The sequence below is a fragment of the Moschus berezovskii genome, chromosome 2 (assembly GCF_049115385.1).
Source record: "Moschus berezovskii isolate FMDL1 chromosome 2, NW_MosBer_1.0, whole genome shotgun sequence".
NCBI lineage: Eukaryota > Metazoa > Chordata > Mammalia > Artiodactyla > Moschidae > Moschus > Moschus berezovskii.
This window is the reverse complement of record NC_142461.1, coordinates 94,564,899-94,590,721: the sequence shown is the minus strand read 5'-3', so window position 1 is coordinate 94,590,721 and position 25,823 is coordinate 94,564,899. Positions and strand designations below refer to the sequence as shown.

At 38.9% G+C, this 25,823-nt stretch overlaps 1 protein-coding gene across 5 annotated transcripts in view; it reads right to left on the bottom strand.

Moving 5' to 3' along the window:
• The window catches only part of FMNL2 (formin like 2), a 339,988-nt gene that overhangs the window by 110,591 nt on the left and 203,574 nt on the right, over window positions 1-25,823 (bottom strand). For all 5 annotated transcript variants that reach the window (XM_055398865.2, XM_055398866.2, XM_055398864.2 and 2 more), the window contains exon 3: window positions 165-245. In XM_055398865.2, coding sequence (XP_055254840.2) covers window positions 165-245 — 81 coding nt within the window. The remainder of the gene's footprint in view (window positions 1-164; window positions 246-25,823) is intronic.

Here is a 25,823-nt window from a genome sequence, read left to right as displayed (position 1 = left end):
TCTTTGTCTTTTCATGTTGTCAGGCTCCAACAACTCCAGGGTTGTTTTCCCGGAGGCACCAGCAGAGTTTATAACAGAGAGGAAGGAAGGTCTCCTCCAGGGCACGAGGATTGTCCCTGCCAGTGAGGAAGCGACAACACGCAGTGGAAATAAATCCATCTTACCTTCCTGGTTACTGCTGGATCCAGATAGCCTTTGAGCTTTTGAATATAAGTATGGGGAGGGTTTTTCACCTGGAATCGTTCCTGCAGGAAGCACAAAAGTAAAGTGAAAAGCATGAAAGCTCTGAAGGCATGAAAGTCATATTCACACAGATTGATGCCACTGATCCAAAGCCAAAACGCACCCGCAGCGTGACTATGGTGCTGCAAAGAGTCATTGGTTTTGAATCTTCAGAGTAGATGTTCTTATCCCCTCTTTGCCAAGGAGGAAACAGAAACTTAAAGGAACTCAGTCCTTCCCTAAGATGAAGCAGTGAGTCAGGGACACCAGTGGATTCAAACCCATGTCTGCTCAACTTGAGAGTCTGACCTGTTTTCCCCGTGGGGCTCTGCAGCTCCCTTTCTGGAAATCATCTGCCTACTCTGTGTGCAGGGTCCTCTTTCAGCAGGTCTTCCATCTGTTGCATATTCTTTGAAACTCTTGTTAGCAGATCTTTTTCTTTTGAATTTTTATTTTATCTTTGGAAATACCCAAAATTTGACTCAAACTAGATAAAATTAAATTGTTTCAAAAATGAGCAATGAGGCTACTGCTCAGAGATTGCAGTGACTATGTGCATATTTGTGTGCATGTGTGTGACCTTAAAGGATTCCTAAGGCAGTTTCCAAATCAGAAAACCCCAAAATATTGTGACTAAAGACACAATCACTGAAACAGCATATTATATACATATATATATAACACATATATCTCAAGGTGATATTTGAATGCAGATCTGGGCTTAGGCCTGAGACTCTGCATTTCTAACATGTTTCATGCTGATGCTGTGGATGGAAGGACCACACTTTGAGAAACTCATGTCCATGTGTATTAGATTTTATAGGCCATAATGTCCAAAGCTGAAGAAGTAGTAGTAAACTGGACAAATCCAAAGGCCCACACTATAAAATGGTTAAGTACTATATTATAGGCATACCATGATATACGACATTCTGATGAAAAAGAACTCACTGTATTATACGGTGCTATTTGGATGGATCTTATAAACCTGTGGAAGCTTCCCAAGTGGCGCCAGTGGTAAAGAACTGGCCTGCCAATGCAGGAGATGTAAGAGTTGCAGGTTCAGTCCCTGGGTTGGGAAAATCCCCTGGAGGAGGGCATGGCAACTCACTCCAGTATTCTTGCTTTGTGAATCCTATGGACAGAGGAGCCTGGTGGGCTATGGTCCATAGGATTGCAAAGAATTGGACACGACTGAAGCGACTTAGCACAGCAAAGCACTATAAACCTGATGTTGAGATGAAAGAGAATACATGATTTCTTTAAAAAGAGGCAAAATTAAATACTAACAGTTAGGGACACACACAGGGGTGGTTTACTCTCACACACATACACACACACAGATGAGTGATTTGCATAAAAATAATAGTCAAGGACCAAGATGAGGAAGGGGAATGCAGTCTGATTATGAGAGGCTGGCAATGTTCTTTTTGACCTACCAGTAGTTACACTGTGCTGCTTTTATCTTACTTATTATGCTATTCTTAAGTTTCACAACTTTTCCTGTATGCACACTGCATTTGACACACAGAAAAAGGTTACACAAATCATCTCCAAAAGGGAAAAAACAAAGATTCATCATGAAATCAGAACAATTCTTATCAAGTTTTTTTCTACACACAACTCAAAAGATGTTTTCTTAGGAATTATTTTTAGCCTGATTATTGTTTACACCAAAATGTAATTCAGTGTTTCACAACGCTGACAATTGGCCAGCTTGATAAGTGCTTGTTTATCCCATACAAATTTGTATTTCTTCAACACAGGGAACCACAACATTCTTCCTGGTCCACTCAAGGCTTCTTTGCTTACAGATTTAGAAATGTTAAATTTCTATTGCTAAATCTTATTATTATCAAAAGATCATTTTACTAGTGAAAAAATAATTTTGTTACTTTTTAATATTAATTTAAAATAAAAGAAAGTAGCTTATAGTAAGACACCTATCAATACTTCCCCTTTACTTGAAAATGATCATGGCAAATTTCGTAGTATACAAACTCACTCTCCACAGAACTGTTTTAAAAAAAGGTCAGCTTATTATCTCTACTTATCCCTCCAAATTTTCAATCCCACAAGCAAATTCTAAATAATGATTCACACATATTCAACATCTTGGGTGCCACTGTGTCTATATATCAAGTCCTATTTTTTTCTTTTAAACACTACCCACTAAGGGATCAGTTAGGATCCAACTGCCACAGGATTTTAGCAATAGCCCAGCTGAGGGCTAAAATAATCAAATCAAAAAAGCACCCCATTCCCAAAATGAACTGATAAGTGATCTAGAAACCAGTTATTATTTCCAACCTCGTGTATGACAGCAGCTGATGCCAAGGATACACCTGGATATAAATGAAACAATGCTTTTTAATAATACAATCCAATTACCCAAATTTTTAGACATCCCATGACTAGCGACAACTCATATTGTATTCTATTCTACTATAGCCAATACTACTTACCTCTCTCTCTAAAGTTCCTAACACATGAAACAATGAATTTTAACTCTGGCTAATAACCTCAGATATGCAGATGACACTACCCTTATGGCAGAAAGTGAAGAGGAACTCAAAAGCCTCTTGATGAAAGTGAAAGAGGAGAGTGAAAAGGTTGGTTTGAAGCTCAACATTCAGAAAACAAAGATCATGGCATCTGGTCCCATTCACTTCATGGGAAATAGATGGAAAAACAGTGGAAACTGTGTCAGACTTTGTTTTTTTGGGCTCCAAAATCACTGCAGATGCTGACTGCAGCCATGAAATTAAAAGACGCTTGCTCCTTGGAAGGAAAGTTATGACCAACCTAGATAGTATATTAAAAAGCAGAGACATTACTTTGCCGACCAAGGTCCGTCTAGTCAAGGCAATGGTTTTTCCCGTGGTCATGTATGGATGTGAGAGTTGGACTGTGAAGAAGGCTGATCGCCGAAGAATCGATGCTTTTGAACTGTGGTGTTGGAGAAGACTCTTGAGAGTCCCTTATACTGCAAGGAGATCCAACCAGTCCATTCTAAAGGAGATCAATCCTGGATGTTCATTGGAGGGACTGATGCTAAAGCTGAAACTCCAATACTTTGGCCACCTCATGCGACGAGTTGACTCACTGGAAAAGACTCTGATGCTGGGAAAGGTTGGGGGCGGGAGGAGAAGGGGACGACGGAGAATGAGATGGCTGGATGGCATCACCGACTCTGTGGACATGAGTTTGAGTGTACTCCGGGAGTTGGTGATGGACAGGGAGGCCTGGCGTGCTGTGATTCATGGGGTCGCGGAGAGTCGGACACGACTGAGCGACTGAACTGAACTGAACTGAATGTAGCATTTGCTTGAGGACTAAAATTTTGAATCTGTGCACAGTTATTGAGAGATTTCTAATGTTTCTTCTTGTAGACAATGTCTTCACACAACAAGAGCTATATTTATTCCTTTAAAATAATTTGGCTGACTAGCATATATAATATATTGACATTCACTCAGTTAGTAAAATCCCACTTTCTTTCTTAGGGTAGTTTTCTGTTTCTTACTTAAGACTGTGGAGTGACTTCACTTTCACTTTTCATTTTCATGCTTTGGAGAAGGAAATGGCAACCCACTCCAGTTTCTTGCCTGGAGAATCCCAGGGACGGGGGAGCCTGATGGGTTGCTATCTATGAGGTCGCACAGAGTCAGACATGACTGAAGCGACTTAGCAGCAGCAGCTTGTCACCCAGAGGGGCTTGCTTTTGCAAATAGACACATTTGCTGGTCCTGTTGACTTGATTAGTTTCCTTATAATAAATCCTTTGAAATTATGAACAGGGTCTAAATTTAACAAACATACTTTTTCAAATGTGCTTAGGATTTGCTGTTGTGTTTTAGGCATTTTTTCTTCACTTGTCTGAGTAACTTACTAATATTATTTCTAAGAAACATAAAATGAAGAAAACTGATGCTTTAAAACACAGTCAGGGGACTTCCCTGGTGGCCCAGTGGTTGAGACTCCGTGCTTCCAATGCATTGGGGGAACTAAGATCCCACCTGCTTACGCAACGAAATAAATAAACAAAAAGATGATAATTGTAGATAAGTTTCAAAATGTCATTAAAATTTTTTTAAATTAAAAATAAAACACAATGACTCTACATCATGGTGACTTCTCAAAAAACTATGCGACTCTGCCTACCTCCAGGGATTCAAGTGAAATTTTCATAGAGGAAAAATACAAAGCCCAACTATTTTCCTACAAGTTGGAGTTGTTTGTCTAACCTCAAAAGGAGCTACTGTTTGAGTTATAAATCCAGCACCTGGTGCACCAAGCCTTTTCTGTCTGTCTTCAACATGGCCATTTGGACAACAGAAACATTTGGGGGAATACATTGGAGAATTTCAGTACCATGTCAAAACATATTTATTCTGAAGAACTTTGGGTGAATTATTGGCACCATGCTTATTTAAATGAATATTTTTTTCCTCTAAGTACTAGAATTTTAGATTTTGCATTGAAACTCAAAATTGGCGTGACTGCAGTTTTCCATCATCCTCACTTCTGAGACTCCTTCATATTCCACATGTTATTTTCAATAACTAGTTACCCTCTTGTTCAACATCATTGACAAACGTAGTTTAATTAGACTAAGCCCCTAACTTATAGAAATATTATACATTACATTATATAGAAATTACATTATATAGAAATATTGTTCTCAGGGATAAAAATTTGGTGATTCGTCAATAGGAATGAATAAGCCATCTGAAAGAGCTTTAAAAATACAAATTCCTTTCAAAATATCTAATCAAGCAGCATCACTACCACTCTGACTTCCTGCCATTTATTTCCTTGCGTGACTGAACTTTATTCATGAGATATTTCTAGATGGGAAATAACAATGACTCTGAGGGTTTTAATTATTCTCCCTAAACACACAAAGAACCGAGCCCAAATCCATCTCTTACTGTTCAGGACACTATTGCTGACAAACTGCATTGAAAGAACCACGGGAGGAAAGAGAGAGGAGAACAGACCTTAGAACCTTCATGAAGCATCTGAGCCTTTCGCAAATATTTTATTTTAATAAATTAGACTGTTAGGGATTCAATTTCTCTGGTAACAACCAGAAAATGTCTTCCCATTGCTAAAAGCAACTTCATTTATACAAGTCCAGGAGCACAACTACCCTTTCCTCTGGAGCAGCACTTTCTGTTTCTCAAAGATAAACAACTTATCTTTCAATAACACTCTACAGTTTATCATATTCTTAAGACTTTTTAACTTACTCAAGCCTCCCTGTCTGCCAAGTAGATATTAAGTCCATTTTACAGATGAGGAAACCAAAGCTCAGAGAGTAAATGACTTGCCTTAAATCACACACACCCACACACCCAGGTCAAGGATTCAAACTCAGGTTTTCTGACTCTGGTCCTTGTTCTTTTCACTACACAGTAATAAGTGTGCCCATCTTGCTTTTGATAGAATCAGTTTTTAAAAGACAAAAAACATGCTCTACTTTGAGTTCTAATATATAAATAAATACTTGGCACCCAGTCCTTAATAATGTTCAAAGAATTAAACTTATTTTAGATGCCATATACAAGTCACTTCTTGCATAAATTACAGTTATGTTTGAAGTTTAAAAGTACACAAAGCGACTGAACACACTCTGTATGGGGCACACACCCAGTGGGTTCTGTGCTAGATATGTGAGCCACACTCAGGTCATAGGTCATAGCTAAAGGACTTCTGCAGATAAGCTTGTACTGTATCTCTCATGGCTCTGAAACCGCCTAGTGACTTCCATAATTATACATTTCTCATTAACTCAATCCACTAAGGCTTAGACCAGTGTCCCCTCTCCCCACTGGCCACCAGCAAAATCACTGACTACACACAGGCCAGCCCTGTAGATAAGGAAAAAAACAAAAGCACTGACTGGATTCCACTAATAACCATGGTTCAAGTCTACGGCAACCCAAATTAAAAAACCAGGTCATTCACGTAATGACCTATAAGGGAAAAGGGAAAATGAGTGGATATGTGTATGTGTATATAACTGATTCACTTTGCTCTATAGCAGAAACTAACACAACATTGTAAACCAACTATACTCCAATAAGAGCTTCTCCGGTGGCTCAGTAGTAAAGAATCCACCTGCCAACACAGGAGACGCAGGTTTGATCCCTGGGTCAGGAAGATCCCCTGGAGGAGGAAATGGCAACCCACTTCAATATCCTTGCTGGGATAATCCCATGGACAGAGGAGCCTAGTGGACTACACGGGGTCGCAAAGATTCAGACATGACTGAGTGACTGAGCATGTATACTCCAATTAGAAAAAAAAGAAAGAAAATCAGGTCATTCTTTAAAGAACTTAAATGAAGGGTCTGTGAGAGAGAAGTGCTAGATTCACTAGGTAAGTCACAGTGCACGGAACTCATCTGCTATGCTACAACATGGCCTTCTCTATTAGACACAAACAGGCAGCTTTGGATTCTTTCTAACCAGCTGAACTGTTTCTCCGGGGCCTCCCTCCATGCTGCTCTCTCCCCGCCTAAATCTAATAAAGTTTGTCATTGAAAGCCTTTCTGCATAAAGGTTTGGAATTGGACATTCCAGTCACCTAGTAAAGCTGAAACTGCAATACTTTGGCCACCTCATGTGGCGAGTTGACTCACTGGAAAAGACTCTGATGCTGGGAAAGGTTGGGGGCGGGAGGAGAAGGGGACGACTGAGAATGAGATGGCTGGATGGCATCACCGACTCTGTGTACATGAGTTTGAGTGAACTCCGGGAGTTGGTGATGGACAGGGAGGCCTGGCGTGCTGTGATTCATGGGGTTGCGGAGAGTCGGACACGACTGAGCGACTGAACTGAACTGAACTGAACTGAGTATATTTCTGATCCCTTGCATCCTCTCCATCCATGTGTATAATTATATGAGAAATTACTTAATTGAGGTTAATCTGGCATTGGCTGGACTTACAACAAGCATGTTATAAGCATTTCCGCTCCATAAATTCTATTTGGATAAGCAGCTCCAAAATCAAACAGAATTTCATTCAAGTTTATCTTATACCTTCATATTCTGAGGTTTACAGAAAGAAACTATAGTGAGTCTCTAGGAAATGAATGGCTCATGGGGGACACACTTCATGTTGAGCTTTCTCCCTGTTTGGGACAGTCACAGGTCACTGGCTCTATTTCAGTAGTGGATTAAGCAAAGCTATACAAACTGCTTAAACACCCTTAGAGACAAATCAGACATCACCATCATTATGCCATTATTAATGTTTCATTATTCTGCTCCTGTACTAAATTTAGATGGTGAAAATTCAAAGGACTTTTTTTTTTTGCTTTTGGGCACATCATAAGCTCTCTAAGCTTGAATGATTTTTCTTCCTAGCTGAAAGTATTTGGGCTTCCTTTCCCAAGGCTGAGAAAGCCAACTGTTGTCTTGAAATGAGCTCTAATTACAATCAGCATCACTGCTGTCAGTGAGTAGTCATTTGTATGACTTAGCTTGGTGCTCAACACTCTTCAGAGCTACACTGACAGGAATAGCCTATGCCCTCAAAGGGTTTACCCTCTAAAATGGAGAACACTGACATGAGTACGTGAGGAGAAAACTCAGAAATAAAATATTGCATGAATACTGTACATAGAAGTGATTTACATGATATAGCAGAGACCAAGAACTAGTGCGTGGGTGTGGGGAGCAGGTGCCAAGACCAGAAACCAGGTCTCTAAGAAGAGGGACTAAGGTAAGCCATAACATCTCAGCCCTCACAAGGGTAACAACTTACACACACAGGGAAAAAGTTCACACAGACAGACCCAGATTCCCCTAAGAAGCTGAGAGTATCAAAGTCCCCGAGGGAAAGTGCATTCCTTATTTCCCCAAAAAGGAAAAAAAAAGAAAATTCTGAAACTTCAGAAAGGCTGCCAGAAGACTACCCCACCTACAGAAAGTGTGTGCATGAAAGAGGAGGACAGTTAAGAGAAAACAAAGAAATAATTTTAAGACTCTACCTACTTATAACAATAGACGGCCAAGAAGGCACTTTCACATGGAATTCTAATTTTGTCTAAGGACTACAGAGGCAGCTAGTGCCTGCTGTGCTACTATTTAGAAGGATCCCTATGGTTATTACTAGATGAAAACATTTTACTATACAAGTCCCGGCCTCTGAACATCTTAAATCTTGCCATCACATTTAGGTCTCCTTTTTCCAGGCACAAACAAAGATGACAAAGTGAAAAAAAAAAATTTTTTTTTTGTGGTCATTTCATTCTTCCATTCATCCAGAACATATTATGCAAGACACCATTCAAAAAGCACAAAACAAAACAAATTCGATCCTAAAGCGTTAAATCTCATCTGAAATACACCAAACACTTCTGTAATACAAAGCAGAATATGATAAGAGCCATATGAGATCCTCTGAAGTTCAAAGAAAGGTAAGGCTCTTTCCAACCGAGACGATCAAAGGAACTTCCCTAAAGAAACTGGCTTTTGAATTGCGTTTTGAAGGACATGCAGCATATAGATATCCTTGGACGGTGTGAGAGGCAGGAGACAGAAATTTCCAGATGGGCAAACGTGAAAATAAAGGCAGAGAAGCACAGGGCATGTGCTAGCAACTTCAAGGGCTTTAGCTAGGTTCCAGTAACAGTTTATGAAAGGCAGTGGCACAAAGGAGCTAAATTGTGAGTTGGAAAGGACAAAGGCAGATGTCAAATAATAAGCAAATGCGTGCATATAGAATGGACAACAGGGAGCCTACAAGGAGTTCTAAATAGTGAAAGAGCATACAGTTAATACCGGACAACTCCCCTTTCTCTATTCCCAACTTTAAAAGTTGGCCATTTCTGCCCTTAGACTAGACTTGACTAATCAGCATGTCAGATTCATTCCACAGCCATAGTTTCTTGGAGAGCTGTGAAGCATTCTTCAGCTCTGCATATGAAATCATTTTCCTAGTCTGAGAGGAGAGGACAACCTTCCAAGTGTTCCATTACAGCTCTCAGCCTGAAAATAACTTTTGATGAGACTTTTCCAAATGATTTCCTTTATTTAGACTAGGAAAAGTCTCTTCTAGCTCAACAGGTCCTTCCTAATCAAAACATCCTATAATTCATTTCTTAATATATAATATTAATTTGGTTTCTTTAAGTCTATTCATAGTTCATCATTTCCTATTTAAAGTGTTTGAAATGAATTTGTAAGAAAGGAGGCCATACTAATAAAGCTTATCATCTTCTGCTGTCCTAAGCAAAGACTGAACCATGACTGTGCTTGTCACATAGCAGTATTCAGTAAGGGCAGATGTCACTGTTATTGTTACTGAAGATCTAAGAATGGGCATGGAGAAGGAAACGGCAACCTACTCCAGTATTCTTCCCTAGAGAATCCCATGGACAGAGGAGCGCGGGCTGCAGTCCATGGGGTCACAAAGAGTCGGACACGACTGAGTCACACACACACACACACACACACACACACACACAAAGAATGGGCAGAGCAATGGAAGCCTGCATTTATACTGGAAAACCTTCAAGATAATCTTCAAATCCTTTGCTCTGTCCCTTCAAGAGTCACAGCTTTCCTTTCTTCTAGACTGGTATTTCTTAAAATATACACAACCAAAGACCTGCATCTAAAGAGGCTGAGGATGCTTGTTAAATCGCAAAAATTCTCCTGACCCAATCACAGTACTAAGGAACCTGTAGTTTCTTAAATTCCCCAAGTAGGCCTTCTGCCACTAAAGTTCATTAATCATAGCTTTAGATTATACTTCCAACTTGAATAGCTGAATCCTTCTCATTTATTCACTCTATAAAGGGAATGTGCATATCCTTGGTAACCAAAGACTTAGGAATATTTTCAGTTAGGTTTAAAGACACAGACTTACATTATAGAACTACAGGTACAGTCCATGCATTCATGAAAAATTTGCAGTATCCCTGGGGATACTCTTCCTATAAAAACACAAGTGGTATAAACACACCTTATTGTTTCTTCATCTGAAAAATGGGAATATGAATCCGTTTTCCTCCATTATCACATATTCCTAAAACTTTTTTTTAAGTCTTTATTGAATTTGTTACAATATGGCTTCTGCTTTATGTTTTTTGGCTGCAAGGCATGTGAGGTCTTAGCTCTTTGATCAGGGATCAAACCTGCACCACCTGCATTGGAAGGCAAAGTCTTCACCACTGGGCCATCAGTGAAGTCCCCCAAAACCTTACTTAATGATGCCTTCCAAACAAGAATAACACCCTGAAGATATTTTAAAGTCTCCCAAGCTAACCATGTATCATACAAATACAAAAGATACAGGAGGGAAAAAAATAAATAATAGTTCTGATCCTGACCAGGGCAGGGGGAGAAAAAGAGAGTAAGTCTTAGATTTCCTATAGGAAAAAAACGTGTATCTCAAGATTCAGATAGAGCAATAATATTTTTCAATCATTCAAGAATGTGAAAGCATTGGAAGCTCCTGTTTTAAGAGTTGTTTTTCTGCTTTTCTGGTGACTCAGACAGTGACGAGTCCATTTGCGATGCAGGAGACCCAGGTTTGATCCCTGGGTAGGAAAGACCCCCTGGAGAAGATGATGGCTACCCACTTGGTATTGTTGCCTGTAGAATTCCATGGAGCAGAGGAGCCTGGCAGGCTGCAGTCCATGGGGTCGCAAAGAGTTGGACATGACTGAGCAACTAATACTTTCCTTTGGGGCTTCCCTGGTGGCTCAGATGGTAAAGAATCTGTTTGCAATGCAGGAGCCATGGGTTTGATCCCTGAGTGGGGAAGATTCCCTGGAGAAGGGAATGGCAACCCAATCCAGTACTCTTGCCTCAAGAATTCCATGGACAGAGGAATTCAGTGGGCTAGACCACGGGGTTTCAAAGGGTCGGACACAACTGAGCAAAGAACGCTTTTACACTTTCTGGACTGTAAGTTATACCATCTAGATTCTCTGAAATTTCATTTCCCCCAATTCAAACAGTGTGGAATTCATAGAATTTCAGTAGGTGCTTGGTGAACCAAAGGGCATAATTCATATAAGTAAACCTTCAAATTAGAGAGCACGGGAAGAGATGGAGATGGAAGCTGCCAATAATGTCAACAAGTGACTGGTAACACAAAGAAAACATCCTTATGAACAGAACATAAGGATGAAAATACAGGAAAAGTTATCAGATCTTAATCATTCCCATACCAATTTCTTTCATTTACTCAGCATAGACATAAAAATAAGAATCAAGCTCAGAATACTAAACATCATTTCCCCATTGTTACTATTTACATCACAGATGTCCCTGAGATAGTGGTCTACTGTAGAACTTGGTTTTGATAAATGTATTGCTATAGATAGCATTAACCACCTTTCTGCAAAAGGGGACCACTGAAGTGGTGAAAGGCTGTTCAGAAACAATATTTCTCTGAAAATAAACAACTGGAAATTTTCATTTTTAAAATGCATCACTTGGACTTTCCTGATGGTCTAGTGGTTAGGAATCTGCCTGCCAATGCAGGGGACATAGGTCCAATCCCTATTCCAGGAAGATTTCACACGCCATGGGGCAACTAAGCATGAGCACCCCAACTACTGAGCCGCCGTGTTGCAACTCCTGAAGTCCACACCTAGAGCCTGTGCTCTGCAACAAGAGAAGCCACCTCAATGTGGAGCCACACACCAAAACAGAGTAGCCCCTGGCTAACCACAACTAGAGAAAGCCCACACATAGCAAGAAAGACCCAGCACAGCCAAAAATAAACAAATAAATCTTTAAAAATTAAAATGTATCACTTAAAATAGCACTAAGAATCATGAAATACCTAGGGTTAAATTTAACAAAATATGTGCAAGCCCTCTACACTAGAAACTTCAAAACATTCCAAGACCTAAAGAAACAGAGATGCCATATACATAGATGGGAAGAACCAATACAGTATTGTTAAGATATCAGTTCTGAAATTGATCTCTGGAGTCATTGCAACCTCAATCAAAAGACTTCAGCGTTTTTCTTAGAAACTGACAAGGTGATACTAAAATTTATATAAAAATGAAAAAAAAATAGAATAGCCAAAATAATTTTTACAAAAGAACGAAGTTGAAGAATTCATACTACCTGATTTCAGGACAGTAATCAAGAGTGTTGAATGGAAAAAGGATAGAAATAAAGATCAGGGAAACAAAATAGAGAAAACAAAAATAGGCCCACACATATATAGCCAATTGGTTTTTCAAAGATACCAAGGTGGTTCATATAAAAACTACAGTCTATTTAACAAACAGCTGAAATAACTGTATATACATATGGGGAAAAAGCAGTGAATCTCCAGCCTTACCTCATTCCATGCATAAAAATTAACTCAAAATAGATCATACACTAAACATAAAGATCAAAACCATATATTTTCTAGAAGAAAACATAGGAGATAATCTTTGTCTGACTTAAGTGTGCAGATCTCTTAGCCTACAAAAATGAACCACTTAGAAAATAAAAGATAAACTAAATTCTGATTATCAGAAAAACTTTAATTCTCTGAAAGATACTTATGAATATGCAAATGCAAAGCATAAACTAGGAGAAAATATTTGTAAAAAATATGTGACAGACTTGTATCCAGAATATATTTTTTAAAAACTTCTACATAAAGTTGGAAGAAGGACCTGATACTTCTGGATTATTTGACATCAGCTCCAACTTAATGCTACCAATTTGTTTACTCTGTCATTCGAAGTAGGATGTTTTGATTGATTTTCTAATAAAATACAAATGTATCAACAATAAAAAACTTCAACAGTTCAATAATAAGACAACCTGATTTTTTAAAATAGGCAAGAGATTTGAACAGATCCTTCAACAAAGGTAGTACACAAAGGGCAAATACGCACATAAAAAGATATTCATCGTTAGGGAAAGGCAAAGTAAAACCACAGTTACAGATACCACTGTGCTGTGCTTATTCCCTCAGTCATGTTCAGCTCTTTGCAACACCAGGACTGTAGCCCACCAGGCTCCTCTGTCCATGGGAATTCTCCAGGCAAGAATACTGGAGTGGGTTGCCATGCCCTCCTCCAGGGAGATCTTCCCAACCCAGGTCTCCTGCATTGCAGACGGATTCATTACCAGCTGAGCCACCAGGGAAATACTACTATATATCCATAAAAATGGATAGAATTAAAAAAACAATACCCAAGGGGTTGTGAGGATCTGGAGTAACTGAGACTCTATGACATGGCTGGTGGGAATGCAAAAAGGTCCAGCCACTTTGGAAAGCACAACTGCTAAACTTTGCTGTATATAAATTATACCTCAGTGAAGTGCAGATGACACCACCCTTATGGAAGGAAGTGAAGAGGAGCTAAAAAGCCTCTTGATGAAAGTGAAAGAGGAGAGTGAAAAGGTTGGCTTGAAGCTCAACATTCAGAAAACAAAGATCATGGCATCTGGTCCCATCACTTCATGGGAAATAGATGGGGAAACAGTGGAAGCAGTGTCAGACTTTATTTTTTGGGGGCTCCAAAATCACGACGGATGCTGATTGCAGCCATGAAATTAAAAGACGCTTACTCCTTGGAAGGAAAGTTATGACCAACCTAGATAGCATATTAAAAAGCAGAGACATTACGTTGCCAACCAAGGTCCATCTAGTCAAGGCTATGGTTTTTCCAGTGGTCATGTATGGATGTGAGAGTTGGACTGTGAAGAAAGCTGATCGCCGAAGAATTGATGCTTTTGAACTGTGGTGTTGGAGAAGACTCTTGAGAGTCCCTTGGACTGCAAGGAGATCCAACCAGTCCATTTTAAAGGAGATCAATCCTGGGTGTTCATTGGAAGGACTGATGCTAAAGCTGAAACTCCAATACTTTGGCCACCTCATGCGACAAGTTGACTCACTGGAAAAGACTCTGATGCTGGGAGGGATTGGGGGCAGGAGGAGACGGGGACGACAGAGAATGAGATGGCTGGATGGCATCACCGACTCGATGAACATGAGTTTGAGTGAACTCTGGGAGTTGGTGATGGACAGGGAGGCCTGGCGTGCTGTGATTCATGGGGTCACAGAGAGTCAGACACGACTGAGCGACTGAACTGAACTGAAGATGATTAAAAAACAGTAGCTCAAAGTAATTTATCTAATAATTTATTTACTTTGTTACTGAGCATAGCTCTTTCTAAAAGCTATTCTTGGTATTTTGTTGGTCTCACTTGCCATAATTAAAAAGAAACCCACAAGCTAAATAGTCAACTTTGCCAATTAATACTTTTGTAATAAATAATGCACTCCAAGGGGGTCATACAGATCTCTTAGATTTACAATTTCCAAAATATTTACATAAGTCATTCATAATTCTACTTAAAGAAATAAAAATTCTGGGAATTGTGTCACAGCTGTTTCCATCAAGGTCCGAATGTACCTGCATTCCTCAAATTATTACTTTATTTTCACTGACATTTCATGAGATTTGCTTTATCCACCATCCTTATTCAATCTGCCGTAGATTGTGGCAACCCAACACATATCCCTATTTCCTAGACATATATTCATCTTTTAAAACATAAAAACAAAAGTAACATGTGCTACCAACCTGAAAACCTAAATCTTAAAACTAAGCTCTATTTGGGTCTTTTATAATTTCTTTTTAGATATTCCACAATTTCCTATTTAACATAATAAACACACACACACCCACTGCTTTCTAATAAGTCCTTCTTTTAATCTGCAGATCACAAGGTTCAGATAGTTTCAATCTGTGATCCACATGGTCAAAATTAGTCATTAAATCAGGCTCTCAGGCAGTGCCTGACAAGGACGGGCTAAGAAGGGATGTGAAAGCGGCTCCTTTGAAATTGGGTCATCGTTGAAAACATTTGCTAGCTGTGACAGAGATATATTAATACACTAATGCATTTATTATGGGTGTTTATTTCATAGGATCTTAGATGGACTTGGAACATGGTATGTGAAACTATGAGCCCATACATCAACAACCTAGTTAAGCCGTTGGATCAAAGTTTTTGTGAAGAGGTAACAAATCTCAGCACAATGATGGTATTTCTAGTACCTGAAGACACTGCAAACCATGGTCTGGTCCACAGCTAACAACCACCATGATGATATAGAATATACACAATCTCTGCCCCTACATACAGCTGTATGTATAAACCCAAACCACATTTCTAATTCACTTTCCTTCACCCACAACATCTACAGTCTAACTGAAAATCAAAACTAATTCCTTATACCTATGGCTGATTCATGTTGAGGTTTGAGAGAAAACAAAATTCTGTAAAGCAATTACCTTTCAATTAAAAAATAGATAAATTTATTTAAAAAAACAATTCCTATTTTTGCTATTTAAGTGAAATTAAAATGCTGTTTTACTACTATGGCAGAGATAAAGACAACAGATACCTTAATTTCCTCAGTGACTTCAGAAAATAACTTCTTTTAAAACATGTAATTTAAAGTTCATCAAGATCTACAGTGAATGCTACAGATAAGTAGGAGAGAATATGGGACTGAAAGCTCTGTTATAAATTTAGTCTTGGGAGTTCCCTAGTCGTCCAATGGTTAAGAATCTACCTTACAACGCAGTGGACATGGGTTTGATCACTGGTCTGGGAACTAAGATCCCACATGCTGCACAGCAACTGGCCCATGTGCTGCAACTAAGACCCAGTTCCGTTCAGTTCAGTCGCTCAGTTGTGTCCGACTCTTTGCGACACCATGATCACAGCACGCCAACTAAGACCCAGTGCAGCCTAAATAAATAAATGTAAAAGAAATAAATTAAACCTTTTCATTGTGCTTGTATGTGCTTTCAGTTCAGTTCAGTTCAGTCGCTCAGTCGTGTCCGACTCTTTGCGACCCCATGAATCACAGCACGCCAGGCCTCCCTGTCCATCACCAACTCCCGGAGTTCACTCAAACTCACGTCCATCGAGTCGGTGATGCCATCCAGCCATCTCATTCTCTGTAGTCCCCGTCTCCTCCCACCCCCAATCCCTCCTAGCATCAGAGTCTCGCGTCCAATTCTTGCAACCCCATGGACTGTAGCCCGCCAGGCTCCTCTGTCCACGGAATTTTCCGGGCAACAATACTGGAGTGGCTTGCCATCTCCTCCTCCAGGGGATCTTTCCAACCCAGGGATTGAATCAGAGTCTCTTTCATTGCAGGCAGATTCTTTAACTGCTAAGCCATTGGAGAAACAATATTTTCACTATTTATGTTTAAGATGATGTCTTATTCTTTCCTCAAGCTCTTCTTTTGAAAGATTCAGCACTATGTTTTCTGAACCACTAATGTCACAGCACCCAGCTCATCACTCCTCATAGTGTGTACTCAATAAATCACTTAACTGATGAATGGATTGATGAAAAGAGCCACAATCACATGGTGATCCAGGTCATCCACTGGCAGTTTTTTCAAAAAACTTTTCCAAACCATTATGGTGCTTCTCAGAACATAAAAATTTTCAGTATTTTTTTAGTATCAGCTCAACCACTTGCTGGATAACTTCCCAAAAGTCATTTGACTTATCTTTTTCATGAAAATTAAACAAAAACAACCTTCCACAGCAAAGGTGATGAGCTAGATATCCAAGGCTTAAAATAACGTAAAGTAGTATTTGTACTACCTGGTTGAAATTCTTGGCTAATACACCTTAATAAATAAATTACCTCCTAAAAGATAGTATCAGAGGTCAAGCTCAGTGTAGCTCATATACATTAAATTGACTCTTTGAGTCTTCCTTTCCTGTAATAGTATCCCCAAGTTTACAAAAGGTGCTCATACAATAAAGGTTTCTTCAAACAGCATAACTCGGAGTCAGCTCAGGCAATTTAGTTGTTTTAAGGGGCGGGGCGGGGGGGGGCGGTGTCGGAGGCTGGGGTTAGGGGGACTTGCAACTCAATTTGTATTCACAGACAGGAAGGCAGGCAATGTGATGTTCATGTTCATTTTGGCAAAAGATAAACTCTTCACATCAGACTGAGCCCCAGGCCTCTTGCTCTAGCTGCTCATGCCGAATAGCACTTCTGAGAAAGCATTCACATCAAGCTGCCAAAAAGGATTTCTTTAAAAAGGAATAATCTCCCCTCCTTGTTTAGCTGACCTTCTCCCCGTTTTCTGTTCCTCTCTTGATCCCTGTGGGATAGGACAGCATCTTTTCTCACTATAAAAATTGTATGACAAAGGGTACTTCTGGAAGAGGGAAGATGTAAACTGGTTTCTGGGTTCAGGCTTAATTTTCCATAACTCCAGAGATACTAAACATTAGAAAGCTCACCATACAGAGAGTTGACATCTGCTCCTCTGATGGTTTCTCCAGTGTTTCAGAATCAAGAAATCGAAGGCCTGGAGTAAGTCATAATGGAAGAGAAACTTTGCTTTCTGGAGGGAAACTGAAAGAAAGGTGTCTTCTTTGTAAGAGCAACTAACTCAGTACATTTCCTCTAGTTTGGAGACTTCAAGAAAAGGACATTCCCTTTATTTTATTTTTTTTTTCCAATTTTATTTTTTTCAAGTTGAACAGACTAAATTTCTTTAAACAAACTTACTTATACTCCAGAGTCCTTTAAAAACTTAATAGCATTTATACATTGAAGGTATTTGAATTTCTTGTAACTAGCACTTCAAATGCAACAAGCATTTGAAGCAACAAGCATTTGACCCAACAAGTAAAACTTTCTACAGTTCATAACTTTTATAAATAAAATAAATTAAATGTACAGTGAATAAGTTCTCTGAAATATTTCAATATTTCTGCAGGTTTAGTAACATTGTAAAATACATTTCAACTAAAATTCACAAATCTAAAAACCTGTTAGGCATTTTTAGGCGTTTTAAGTTGGAAATGAAGACCAATGTTACATCGTAATATGCCAATTACAAATAGTACTTCAAATAGCAAATACTACAGTTTGTCCCAAACTTTAAAAACTATTCATGAACTCAACACTGAACTATTGATGGCTATGAGAATTGTTTCCTAGCCTTTTTGAAAATTTCAACCCATTTACGTTTAAGGTAATTATTGATAAGTACGATCCCGTAGCCATTTTCTTTATTGCTTTGGGTTCAAGTTTATACACACTTTCTGTGTTTCCTGTCTATAGAAGATCCTTTAGCATTTGTTGGAGAGCTGGTTTGGTGATGCTGAATTCCCTCAGCTTTTGCTTGTCTGTAAAGCTTTTGATTTCTCCTTCATATTTGAATGAGATCCTTGCTGGGTATAGTAATCTGGGCTGTAGGGTATTTTCTTTCATCACTTTAAGTATGTCTTGCCACTCCCTTCTGGCCTGAAGAGTTTCTGTTGAAAGATCAGCTGTTATCCTTATGGGAATCCCCTTATGTGTTATTTGCTGCTTTTCCCTTGCTGCTTTTAATATTTGTTCTTTGTGTTTGATCTTTGTTAATTTGATTAATACGTGTCTTGGAGTATTTCGCCTTGGGTTTATCCTGTTGGGGACTCTCTGGGTTTCTTGGACTTGGGTGATTATTTCTTTCCCCATTTTAGGGAAGTTTTCAACTATTATCTCCTCAAGTATTCTCTCATGGTCTTTCTTTTTGTCTTCTTCTTCTGGGACTCCTATGATTCGAATGTTGGAGCGTTTAACATTGTCCCAGAGGTCTCTAATATTGTCCTCATTTCTTTTAATTCGTTTTTCTTTTTTCCTCTCTGTTTCATTTATTTCTACAATTCTATCTTCTAGTTCGCTTATCCTGTCTTCTGCCTCTGTTATTCTATTGTTTGTTCCCTCCAGAGTGTTTCTGATCTCATCTATGGCATTATTCATTGTATATTGACTCTTTTTTATTTCTTCTAAGTCCTTATTAAATCTTTCTTCCATCTTCTCAATCCTTTTCTCCAGGTTATTTATCTGTAACTCCATTTTGCTTTCAAGATTTTGAATCATTTTCACCATCAAAATTTGAAATTCTTTATCAGGTAAATTCCCTATATCTTCTTCTTTTGTTTGTGTTGGTGGGCAATTATCTTGTTCCTTTACTTGCTGGGTATTTCTCTGCCTCTTCATCTTGCTTATATTGCTTTGCTTGGGGTGGCCTTTCCCTCTTCTTGCAGTTTGTGGAGTTCTCTTTATTACGTAGTTTCTTCGCTGTGTGTGGGGTTGGACGGGTGACTTGTCCGGGTTCCCTGGTTAGGGAAGCATGTGTTGATGTTCTGGTGGGTGGAGCTGGATTTCTTCTCTCTCCTTTAGAAGACAATGGGCTGCTTTTCTGGGAGCCTGATGTCCTCTGCCAGTATTCAGAAGTTGTTTTGTGGACTTTACTCCGCGTTCAAATGTTCTTTTGATGAATTTGTGGGGGAGAAAGTGGTCTTGCCATCTTATCCCTCCGCCATCTTGTTCCTTCCTCCCCAGAACACTGGATTCTTATATTCCACTTGGTCGTGGAGTATCTCTTCCCAGCTGCTCCAGCAAGGCGCAGCTGCTGTACCTTACCTTGGACGAGGGGTATCTCCTCAAGGCCGCGCCTCCTGCTTTGAATGTAGATCAGCTCCTCTCGGCCCTCCGGTGCCCAAGCAGCCACCGCCTCCTGAACGTGGTACAGCTCCTCTCGGCCACCGCCCTAACCCTGGGCACGGGGTAGCCCATCTCAGCCACGATTCTGCACGTGGTCGGTTGCGCCGGAGCCGGGCGTCTCCCGCGCCTGTGCCGCCGGAGCCGGGCGTCTCCCGCGTCTTAGGACATTCCCTTTAAAATCTCAACCCAGAGACAATTCTTTTTTTTAATTTGGCAAAATGCATGTCCCAAAGTCAATCATGCCTGGCCTGGTCCCCTGCTGGACCTCAGAATAGATTGGTATTATATTATTCAGTTGGTCAAAAAGTTCATTCAGGTCTTTCCATAACATCTTACAGAAAAACCCAAATGAACTTTTTGGCCAACCGAATATTAACCATTTAGAGTTCTTTCCAACTCCAAATGTGAGGTCATCTGCTTTGAGAGAACTCAGACTCATATCCTCTCCCACTCTACTCTTACCCTCACCTGTACAACTAAATGTGTACTTAAAGGATAAACTAATGAATACATAAAAAATTTTAAGTTGAATACAATCTAAAATGAATTAAACTCTCAGACTATCAAAATTAGTAATCAAAGCAGAGACTAGCTGTTTACTAACATTTTCTTCTCTTTCCTGGGTATTCGGCTAACGTACATTTCTCATCCTCCTTGGCAGGTCTAGTCAAAAGACTGAAAGTATTCAGTATTTTGGCCACCTGATGTGAAAAGCTAACTCATTTGAAAAGACCCTGATGCTGAAGACCTGGTGCTGTATGAGAAATGGGTGACAGAGGATGAGATGGTGGGATGGCATCACTGACTCAATGGACCTGAGTTTGAGCAAACTCTGGGAGGCAGTGAAGGACAGTGAAGCCTGGTATGCAGCAGTCCATAGGGTTACAAAGAGTAGGACATGACTGAACAACAACACTTGCCACTGCCTGGTCCAAAAAACTCCCCAGGTGTGTACCTCGTTTTCATCTTTTGATTGCAAAGCTGAAACTTTATGTTGAAAACAGCCTTACCTGGGTCCCTGATTAATACTGTAGAATTTAACTTCCCGTGATCAACAGTACTAAATTGGATTGTTATGTGAAAGACAAGCTTGTTATGTAAATCATTAAGTGTCTTGGTATCTACATAGTGGGTCCAGTGGTGTCCCCCAACCCCTAAGTCATGCCCATATCCTAACCACGAAAACCAGTGACTGTGACTCTATTTAAGAAAAAGGGTCTTTGTGGATACAATGAAGTTAAGGATTTTGAGTTGAGATCACCCTGGAGGATCCAGGTAGGCTCAAATCCAGTGCTAAGTGTCCTTATAAGAGACGGAAGAGAAGAAACAGACACAAGGAGAAGAGTTTGAAAAGGCCATGTGAAGAGACTGAAGTTACACAGCCACAAGCCACGGAATGCCTACAGCCACTGGAAGCTGGAGGAGAGAGGAAGGGTTCTCTGCTATAGCCTTGGAGGGAGCATGGCCCAGCAGACGGTTCCAGACTTCCTGGGCCTCCAAATCTGTGATAAAACACTTTCTGTAGTTTTAAGCCATAGAGTTTATAGTCATTTGTGATGGAAGTCCTAGGAATCTAATACAGCGTCTGTGTGTTAACTAGCATTACTCTAACTTATACTGGAAGTTAATAACAGAAAAGGTATCAACATCAAGTGATGATACTTTTAAATCATAGTACATGGGACATTGTTAATAGGATGCATTCTGAGGATACAAAAGTACAAAAAAATAAAATAACCTTCACTTAGTAATTTTAGTTAGTAATGATATTGATCATTATTTTGAAATTTTTAATATTATAGGGAGACAAATCATTGATGTTAGGAATCAAATATTTCAGTGAAAAAATGATAATTATAAAATAAAAAATAAGTAAATTAATTTATAAAAATTAATTTGGAAAATACCAGTATGAACTTACAATGTTTAGACATACATTTTCAAGGTCTAGACACTTAAACTGAGAAGCAAATTCACCCAGCAGCTGTGACAACTTAATAATGACAACTTCTAACACCACACCCCCAGGCAAAAGAACAGTGCTCCTAGGAGAAATGTCTTATTCTAGGTCTAGTGCAAGGAAAGTACAAGTTATTCCTAAGAAATGACTTTTGCACCATAAAGCCAGCTTAAAGAATTAATAGGGTCATGTCAAAAGGACAGAGGAGCCAGCATGAAGGAGTTCTCAAATGTTAAAGTGCTGTTAATGTGAGCCTCAAAAAAAAAAAAGCCCTAATGACTGAAACACACTATGAAAATCCATGGCTTCACAATGCTATTCACAAAAGAAAGCCAAAGAGAACTCATTTGTCACCTTCTGAGGTAGCAAACTAAGGCCTTACTGTGAGAAATGACAATTAAGGGAAAGAATTACAGGGATAATTATATTCCAGGGTAAACCAATACCAGATAAAACGCTAGGTGCTGGCTTAATGTTGAAGGGAAATAAAATTTTTAAAACTCAGAGCTTTTTCCTTGCAAGTCTTTAAAAAAATTTTTTTTCTTAAATTTTTTCATTTTTAATTGAAGGATAATTGCTTTACATACTGTGTTGGTTTCTGCCATACATCAACATGAATTAGCCATAAGTATACATATGTCCCCTCCTTCTTGAACCTCCCCTCCCACCTCCCTCCCCATTCCACTCCTCCAGGTTGTTACTGAGCCCTCTTGCAACTCTTTAATGAAACTGATTCAGCCAAAAATTGGTAATTGATTTTAAAACTCATGAGGTACAAGGCTGACAGGTAACAAGATGGATATGTGATGCCAAAATAAAAGCCCACAGATTCCTTTCTGCATGAGGGGAAAACCTACAACAGAGAAATCAGGTTGTCATCTGCTTCTTTGACCTTTATTATCTAATGGTAAGATAGACAGTATTTGTCGCATATTCCAGTCAAAAGATGTTCAACACCAATCTACCATATCTTTACAACTAACTTCTAGTTAACAGGAAATTCAGGAGCTCAGACACCTCATCAACCAGGTAAATGCAGGAAACAAAACCTTCTACAAAATGGCTTACCTGGTCACTTTACTATATGAGCATCATGAATAAAATTCTGTTCCAGAATGAAAGAAACAAAGAACATAACCACTAGATGTAATGTGTGCCTGATTCTGGACTAGATTTTCATTTGAACAAAAACCAGGTGGGAAGGATATTAAGAAAACTGTGAAATATGAACAGGGCAGTAGATGCTATTAAGAAATTACTTACTCATTTTAATTGCGATGACTTTATTTGGATACAATAAAAAATTCTCATTTTTATAAGATGCACAGTGAATTTTTAAGGTAAACTAGAAAACAAAATATCAAACAAAAAATCCAACTAATGCATAGTCAAAATGAGGATTACACAGAAGGGCAAGACCAAACAAGCAAAACGGTAAAAGAAAAATACTAAGGGTTTGAAAGATAGACTGTAAAATGAATGAAACAGATCCCAAAACCTACAACAATTTTGAAATAAACAGCATTTCAACTTATCACAGGATTAGGGAAATATAGCAGAATTTAACAATTTAACACCAAATAGCATTAAATACAGTAATAAAGTCAGCGAGCCAGAGGAATCAAGGGGTAGAGGCAGAGGAGATGGCTGTCTGCTGAGGAGAAAGCTGAAAGCCTAATGAAGTGAGTGGTACTAAATACAGAATCAAAGCCTGGAACTTGGGGATGGAGGCTGAAGGCAGATTAAACCTACAGTCTTGGAGCAAGAAGAGAGGGAACAGAGCAAGGGGAAGACTGTGGCTGCATCACTATCCTTTCCCTGAGCTTCTATCCCACTGTCTATGCTACCGACTGTTGTTCAGTCACTAAATCAAGTCTGATTCTTTGCAATCCCATGGACTGCAGCACACCAGACTTCCCTGTCTTTCATTGTCTCCCGGAGTTTGCTCAAAATCATGTCTGTTGAGTCAGTGATGCCATCCAACCATCTCATCCTCTGTCATCCATATGTTGTTCCAATGACTAACTTGGCAGCTGCCACTGAAGCAGGCTACAACCCATCCTTCCCACCCTTTCTCGTCACTCCTCATTTAATTCCCCTGGGGCTCCAAGGACAAATCCTCATGATCTGGAATCTGATGGTCTGTAAGAAATTCACTAGTATCCAGTAATATTTGATTACTTTTCACAGAAAAGCTCTAACTGACTCACAGAAACATGAATAGTTGGAAAAAAAAACAAAGATATATGTATGCTCTTCAGTATTTTAGGAAATTTGACTCTGGTGGCAAAGTGGCTTAATAAGTGATCCAGTAAGTAACTTCCTTGTCTTTCAAAAGAAATAGTATTATAAATTAAGTTAAGGGTTTAAAAAGAATTATATTCTTAATTGTTAAATACATTCAAATGGTAGGGATCAGTTGGGTTAAAAAAGACAAGAGAGCATAGTAAAGTTGCAGGATATAAAATACATACATAGAAATCCCTTGCATTCCTATACACTAACAATGAGAAAACAAAACGAGAAATTAAGGAAACAATACCATTCACTACTGCAATGAAAAGAATAAAATACTTACAAATAAATTTACCTAAAAAAACAAAAGAACTATATATATATATATATATATATATATACACACACACAAAGCTATAAAACACTGATGAAAGAAATCAAAGATGACACAAATAGATGGAGAAATATACCATGTTCATGAATCAGAAGAATCAATATAGTGAAAATGAGTATACTACCCGAAGCAATCTATAGATTCAATGCAATCCCTATCAAGCTACCAATGATATTTTTCACAGAACTAGAACAAATAATTTCACAATTTGTATGGAAACATAAAAAACCTTGAATAGCCAAAGCAATCTTGAGAAAGAAGAATGGAGCTGGAGGAATCAACCTGTGTGACTTCAGGCTATATTACAAAGCTACAGTCATCAGTATGGTGCTGGCACAAAGACAGAAATATAGATCAATGGAACAAAATAGAAAGCCCAGAGATAAATCCACTCACCTATGGACACCTTATCTTTGACAAAGGAGGCAAGAATATACAATGGAGAAAAGACAATCTCTTTAACAAGTGGTACTGGGAAAACTGGTCAATCACCTGTAAAAGAATGAAACTAGAACACTTTCTAACACCATACACAAAAATAAACTCAAAATGGATTAAAGATCTAAACGCGAGACCAGAAATTATAAAACTCTTAGAAGAAAACATAGGCAGAACACTCTCTGATATAAATCACAGCAAGATCCTCCATGACCCACCTCCCAGAGTAATGGAAATAAAAGCAAAAATAAACAAATGGGACCTAATTAAATTTAAAAGCTTTTGCACAATGAAGGAAACTATAAGCAAGGCAAAAAGACAGCCTTCTGAGTGGGAGAAAATAACAAATGAAACAACTGACAAAGAATTAATCTCCAAAATATACAAGCAGCTCATACAGCTCAATACCAGAAAAACAAAGACCCAATCAAAAAATGGGCCAAAGAACTAAACAGACATTTCTCCAAAGAAGACATACAGATGGCTAACAAATGCATTAAAGATGCTCAACATCACTCATTATCAGAGAAATGCAAATCAAAACCACAATGAGGTACCATCTCACACCAGTCAGAATGGCTGTCATCAAAAAGTCTACAAACAATAAATGCTAGAGAGGGTGTGGAGAAAAGGGAACCCTCTTACACTGTTGGTGGGAATGCAAACTAGTACAGCCACTATGGAGAACAGTGTGGAGATTCCTTAAAAAACTGGAAATAGAACTGCCATATGACCCAGCAATCTCGTTGCTGGGCATAAACATCAAGGAAACCAGAATTGAAAGAGACATGTGTACCCCAATGTTCTCTGCAGTACTATTTACAATAGCTAGGACATGGAAGCAACCTATATGTCCATCAGCAGACAAATGGGTAAAAAAGTTGTGGTACATATACACAGTAGAATTCAACTATTAAAAAGAACGCATCTGAGTCAGTTCTAATGAGGTGGATGAAACTGGAGCCTATTACACAAAGTAAAGTAAGTCAGAAAGAAAAACACCAATACAGTATATTTATATTAATGCATATATATGGA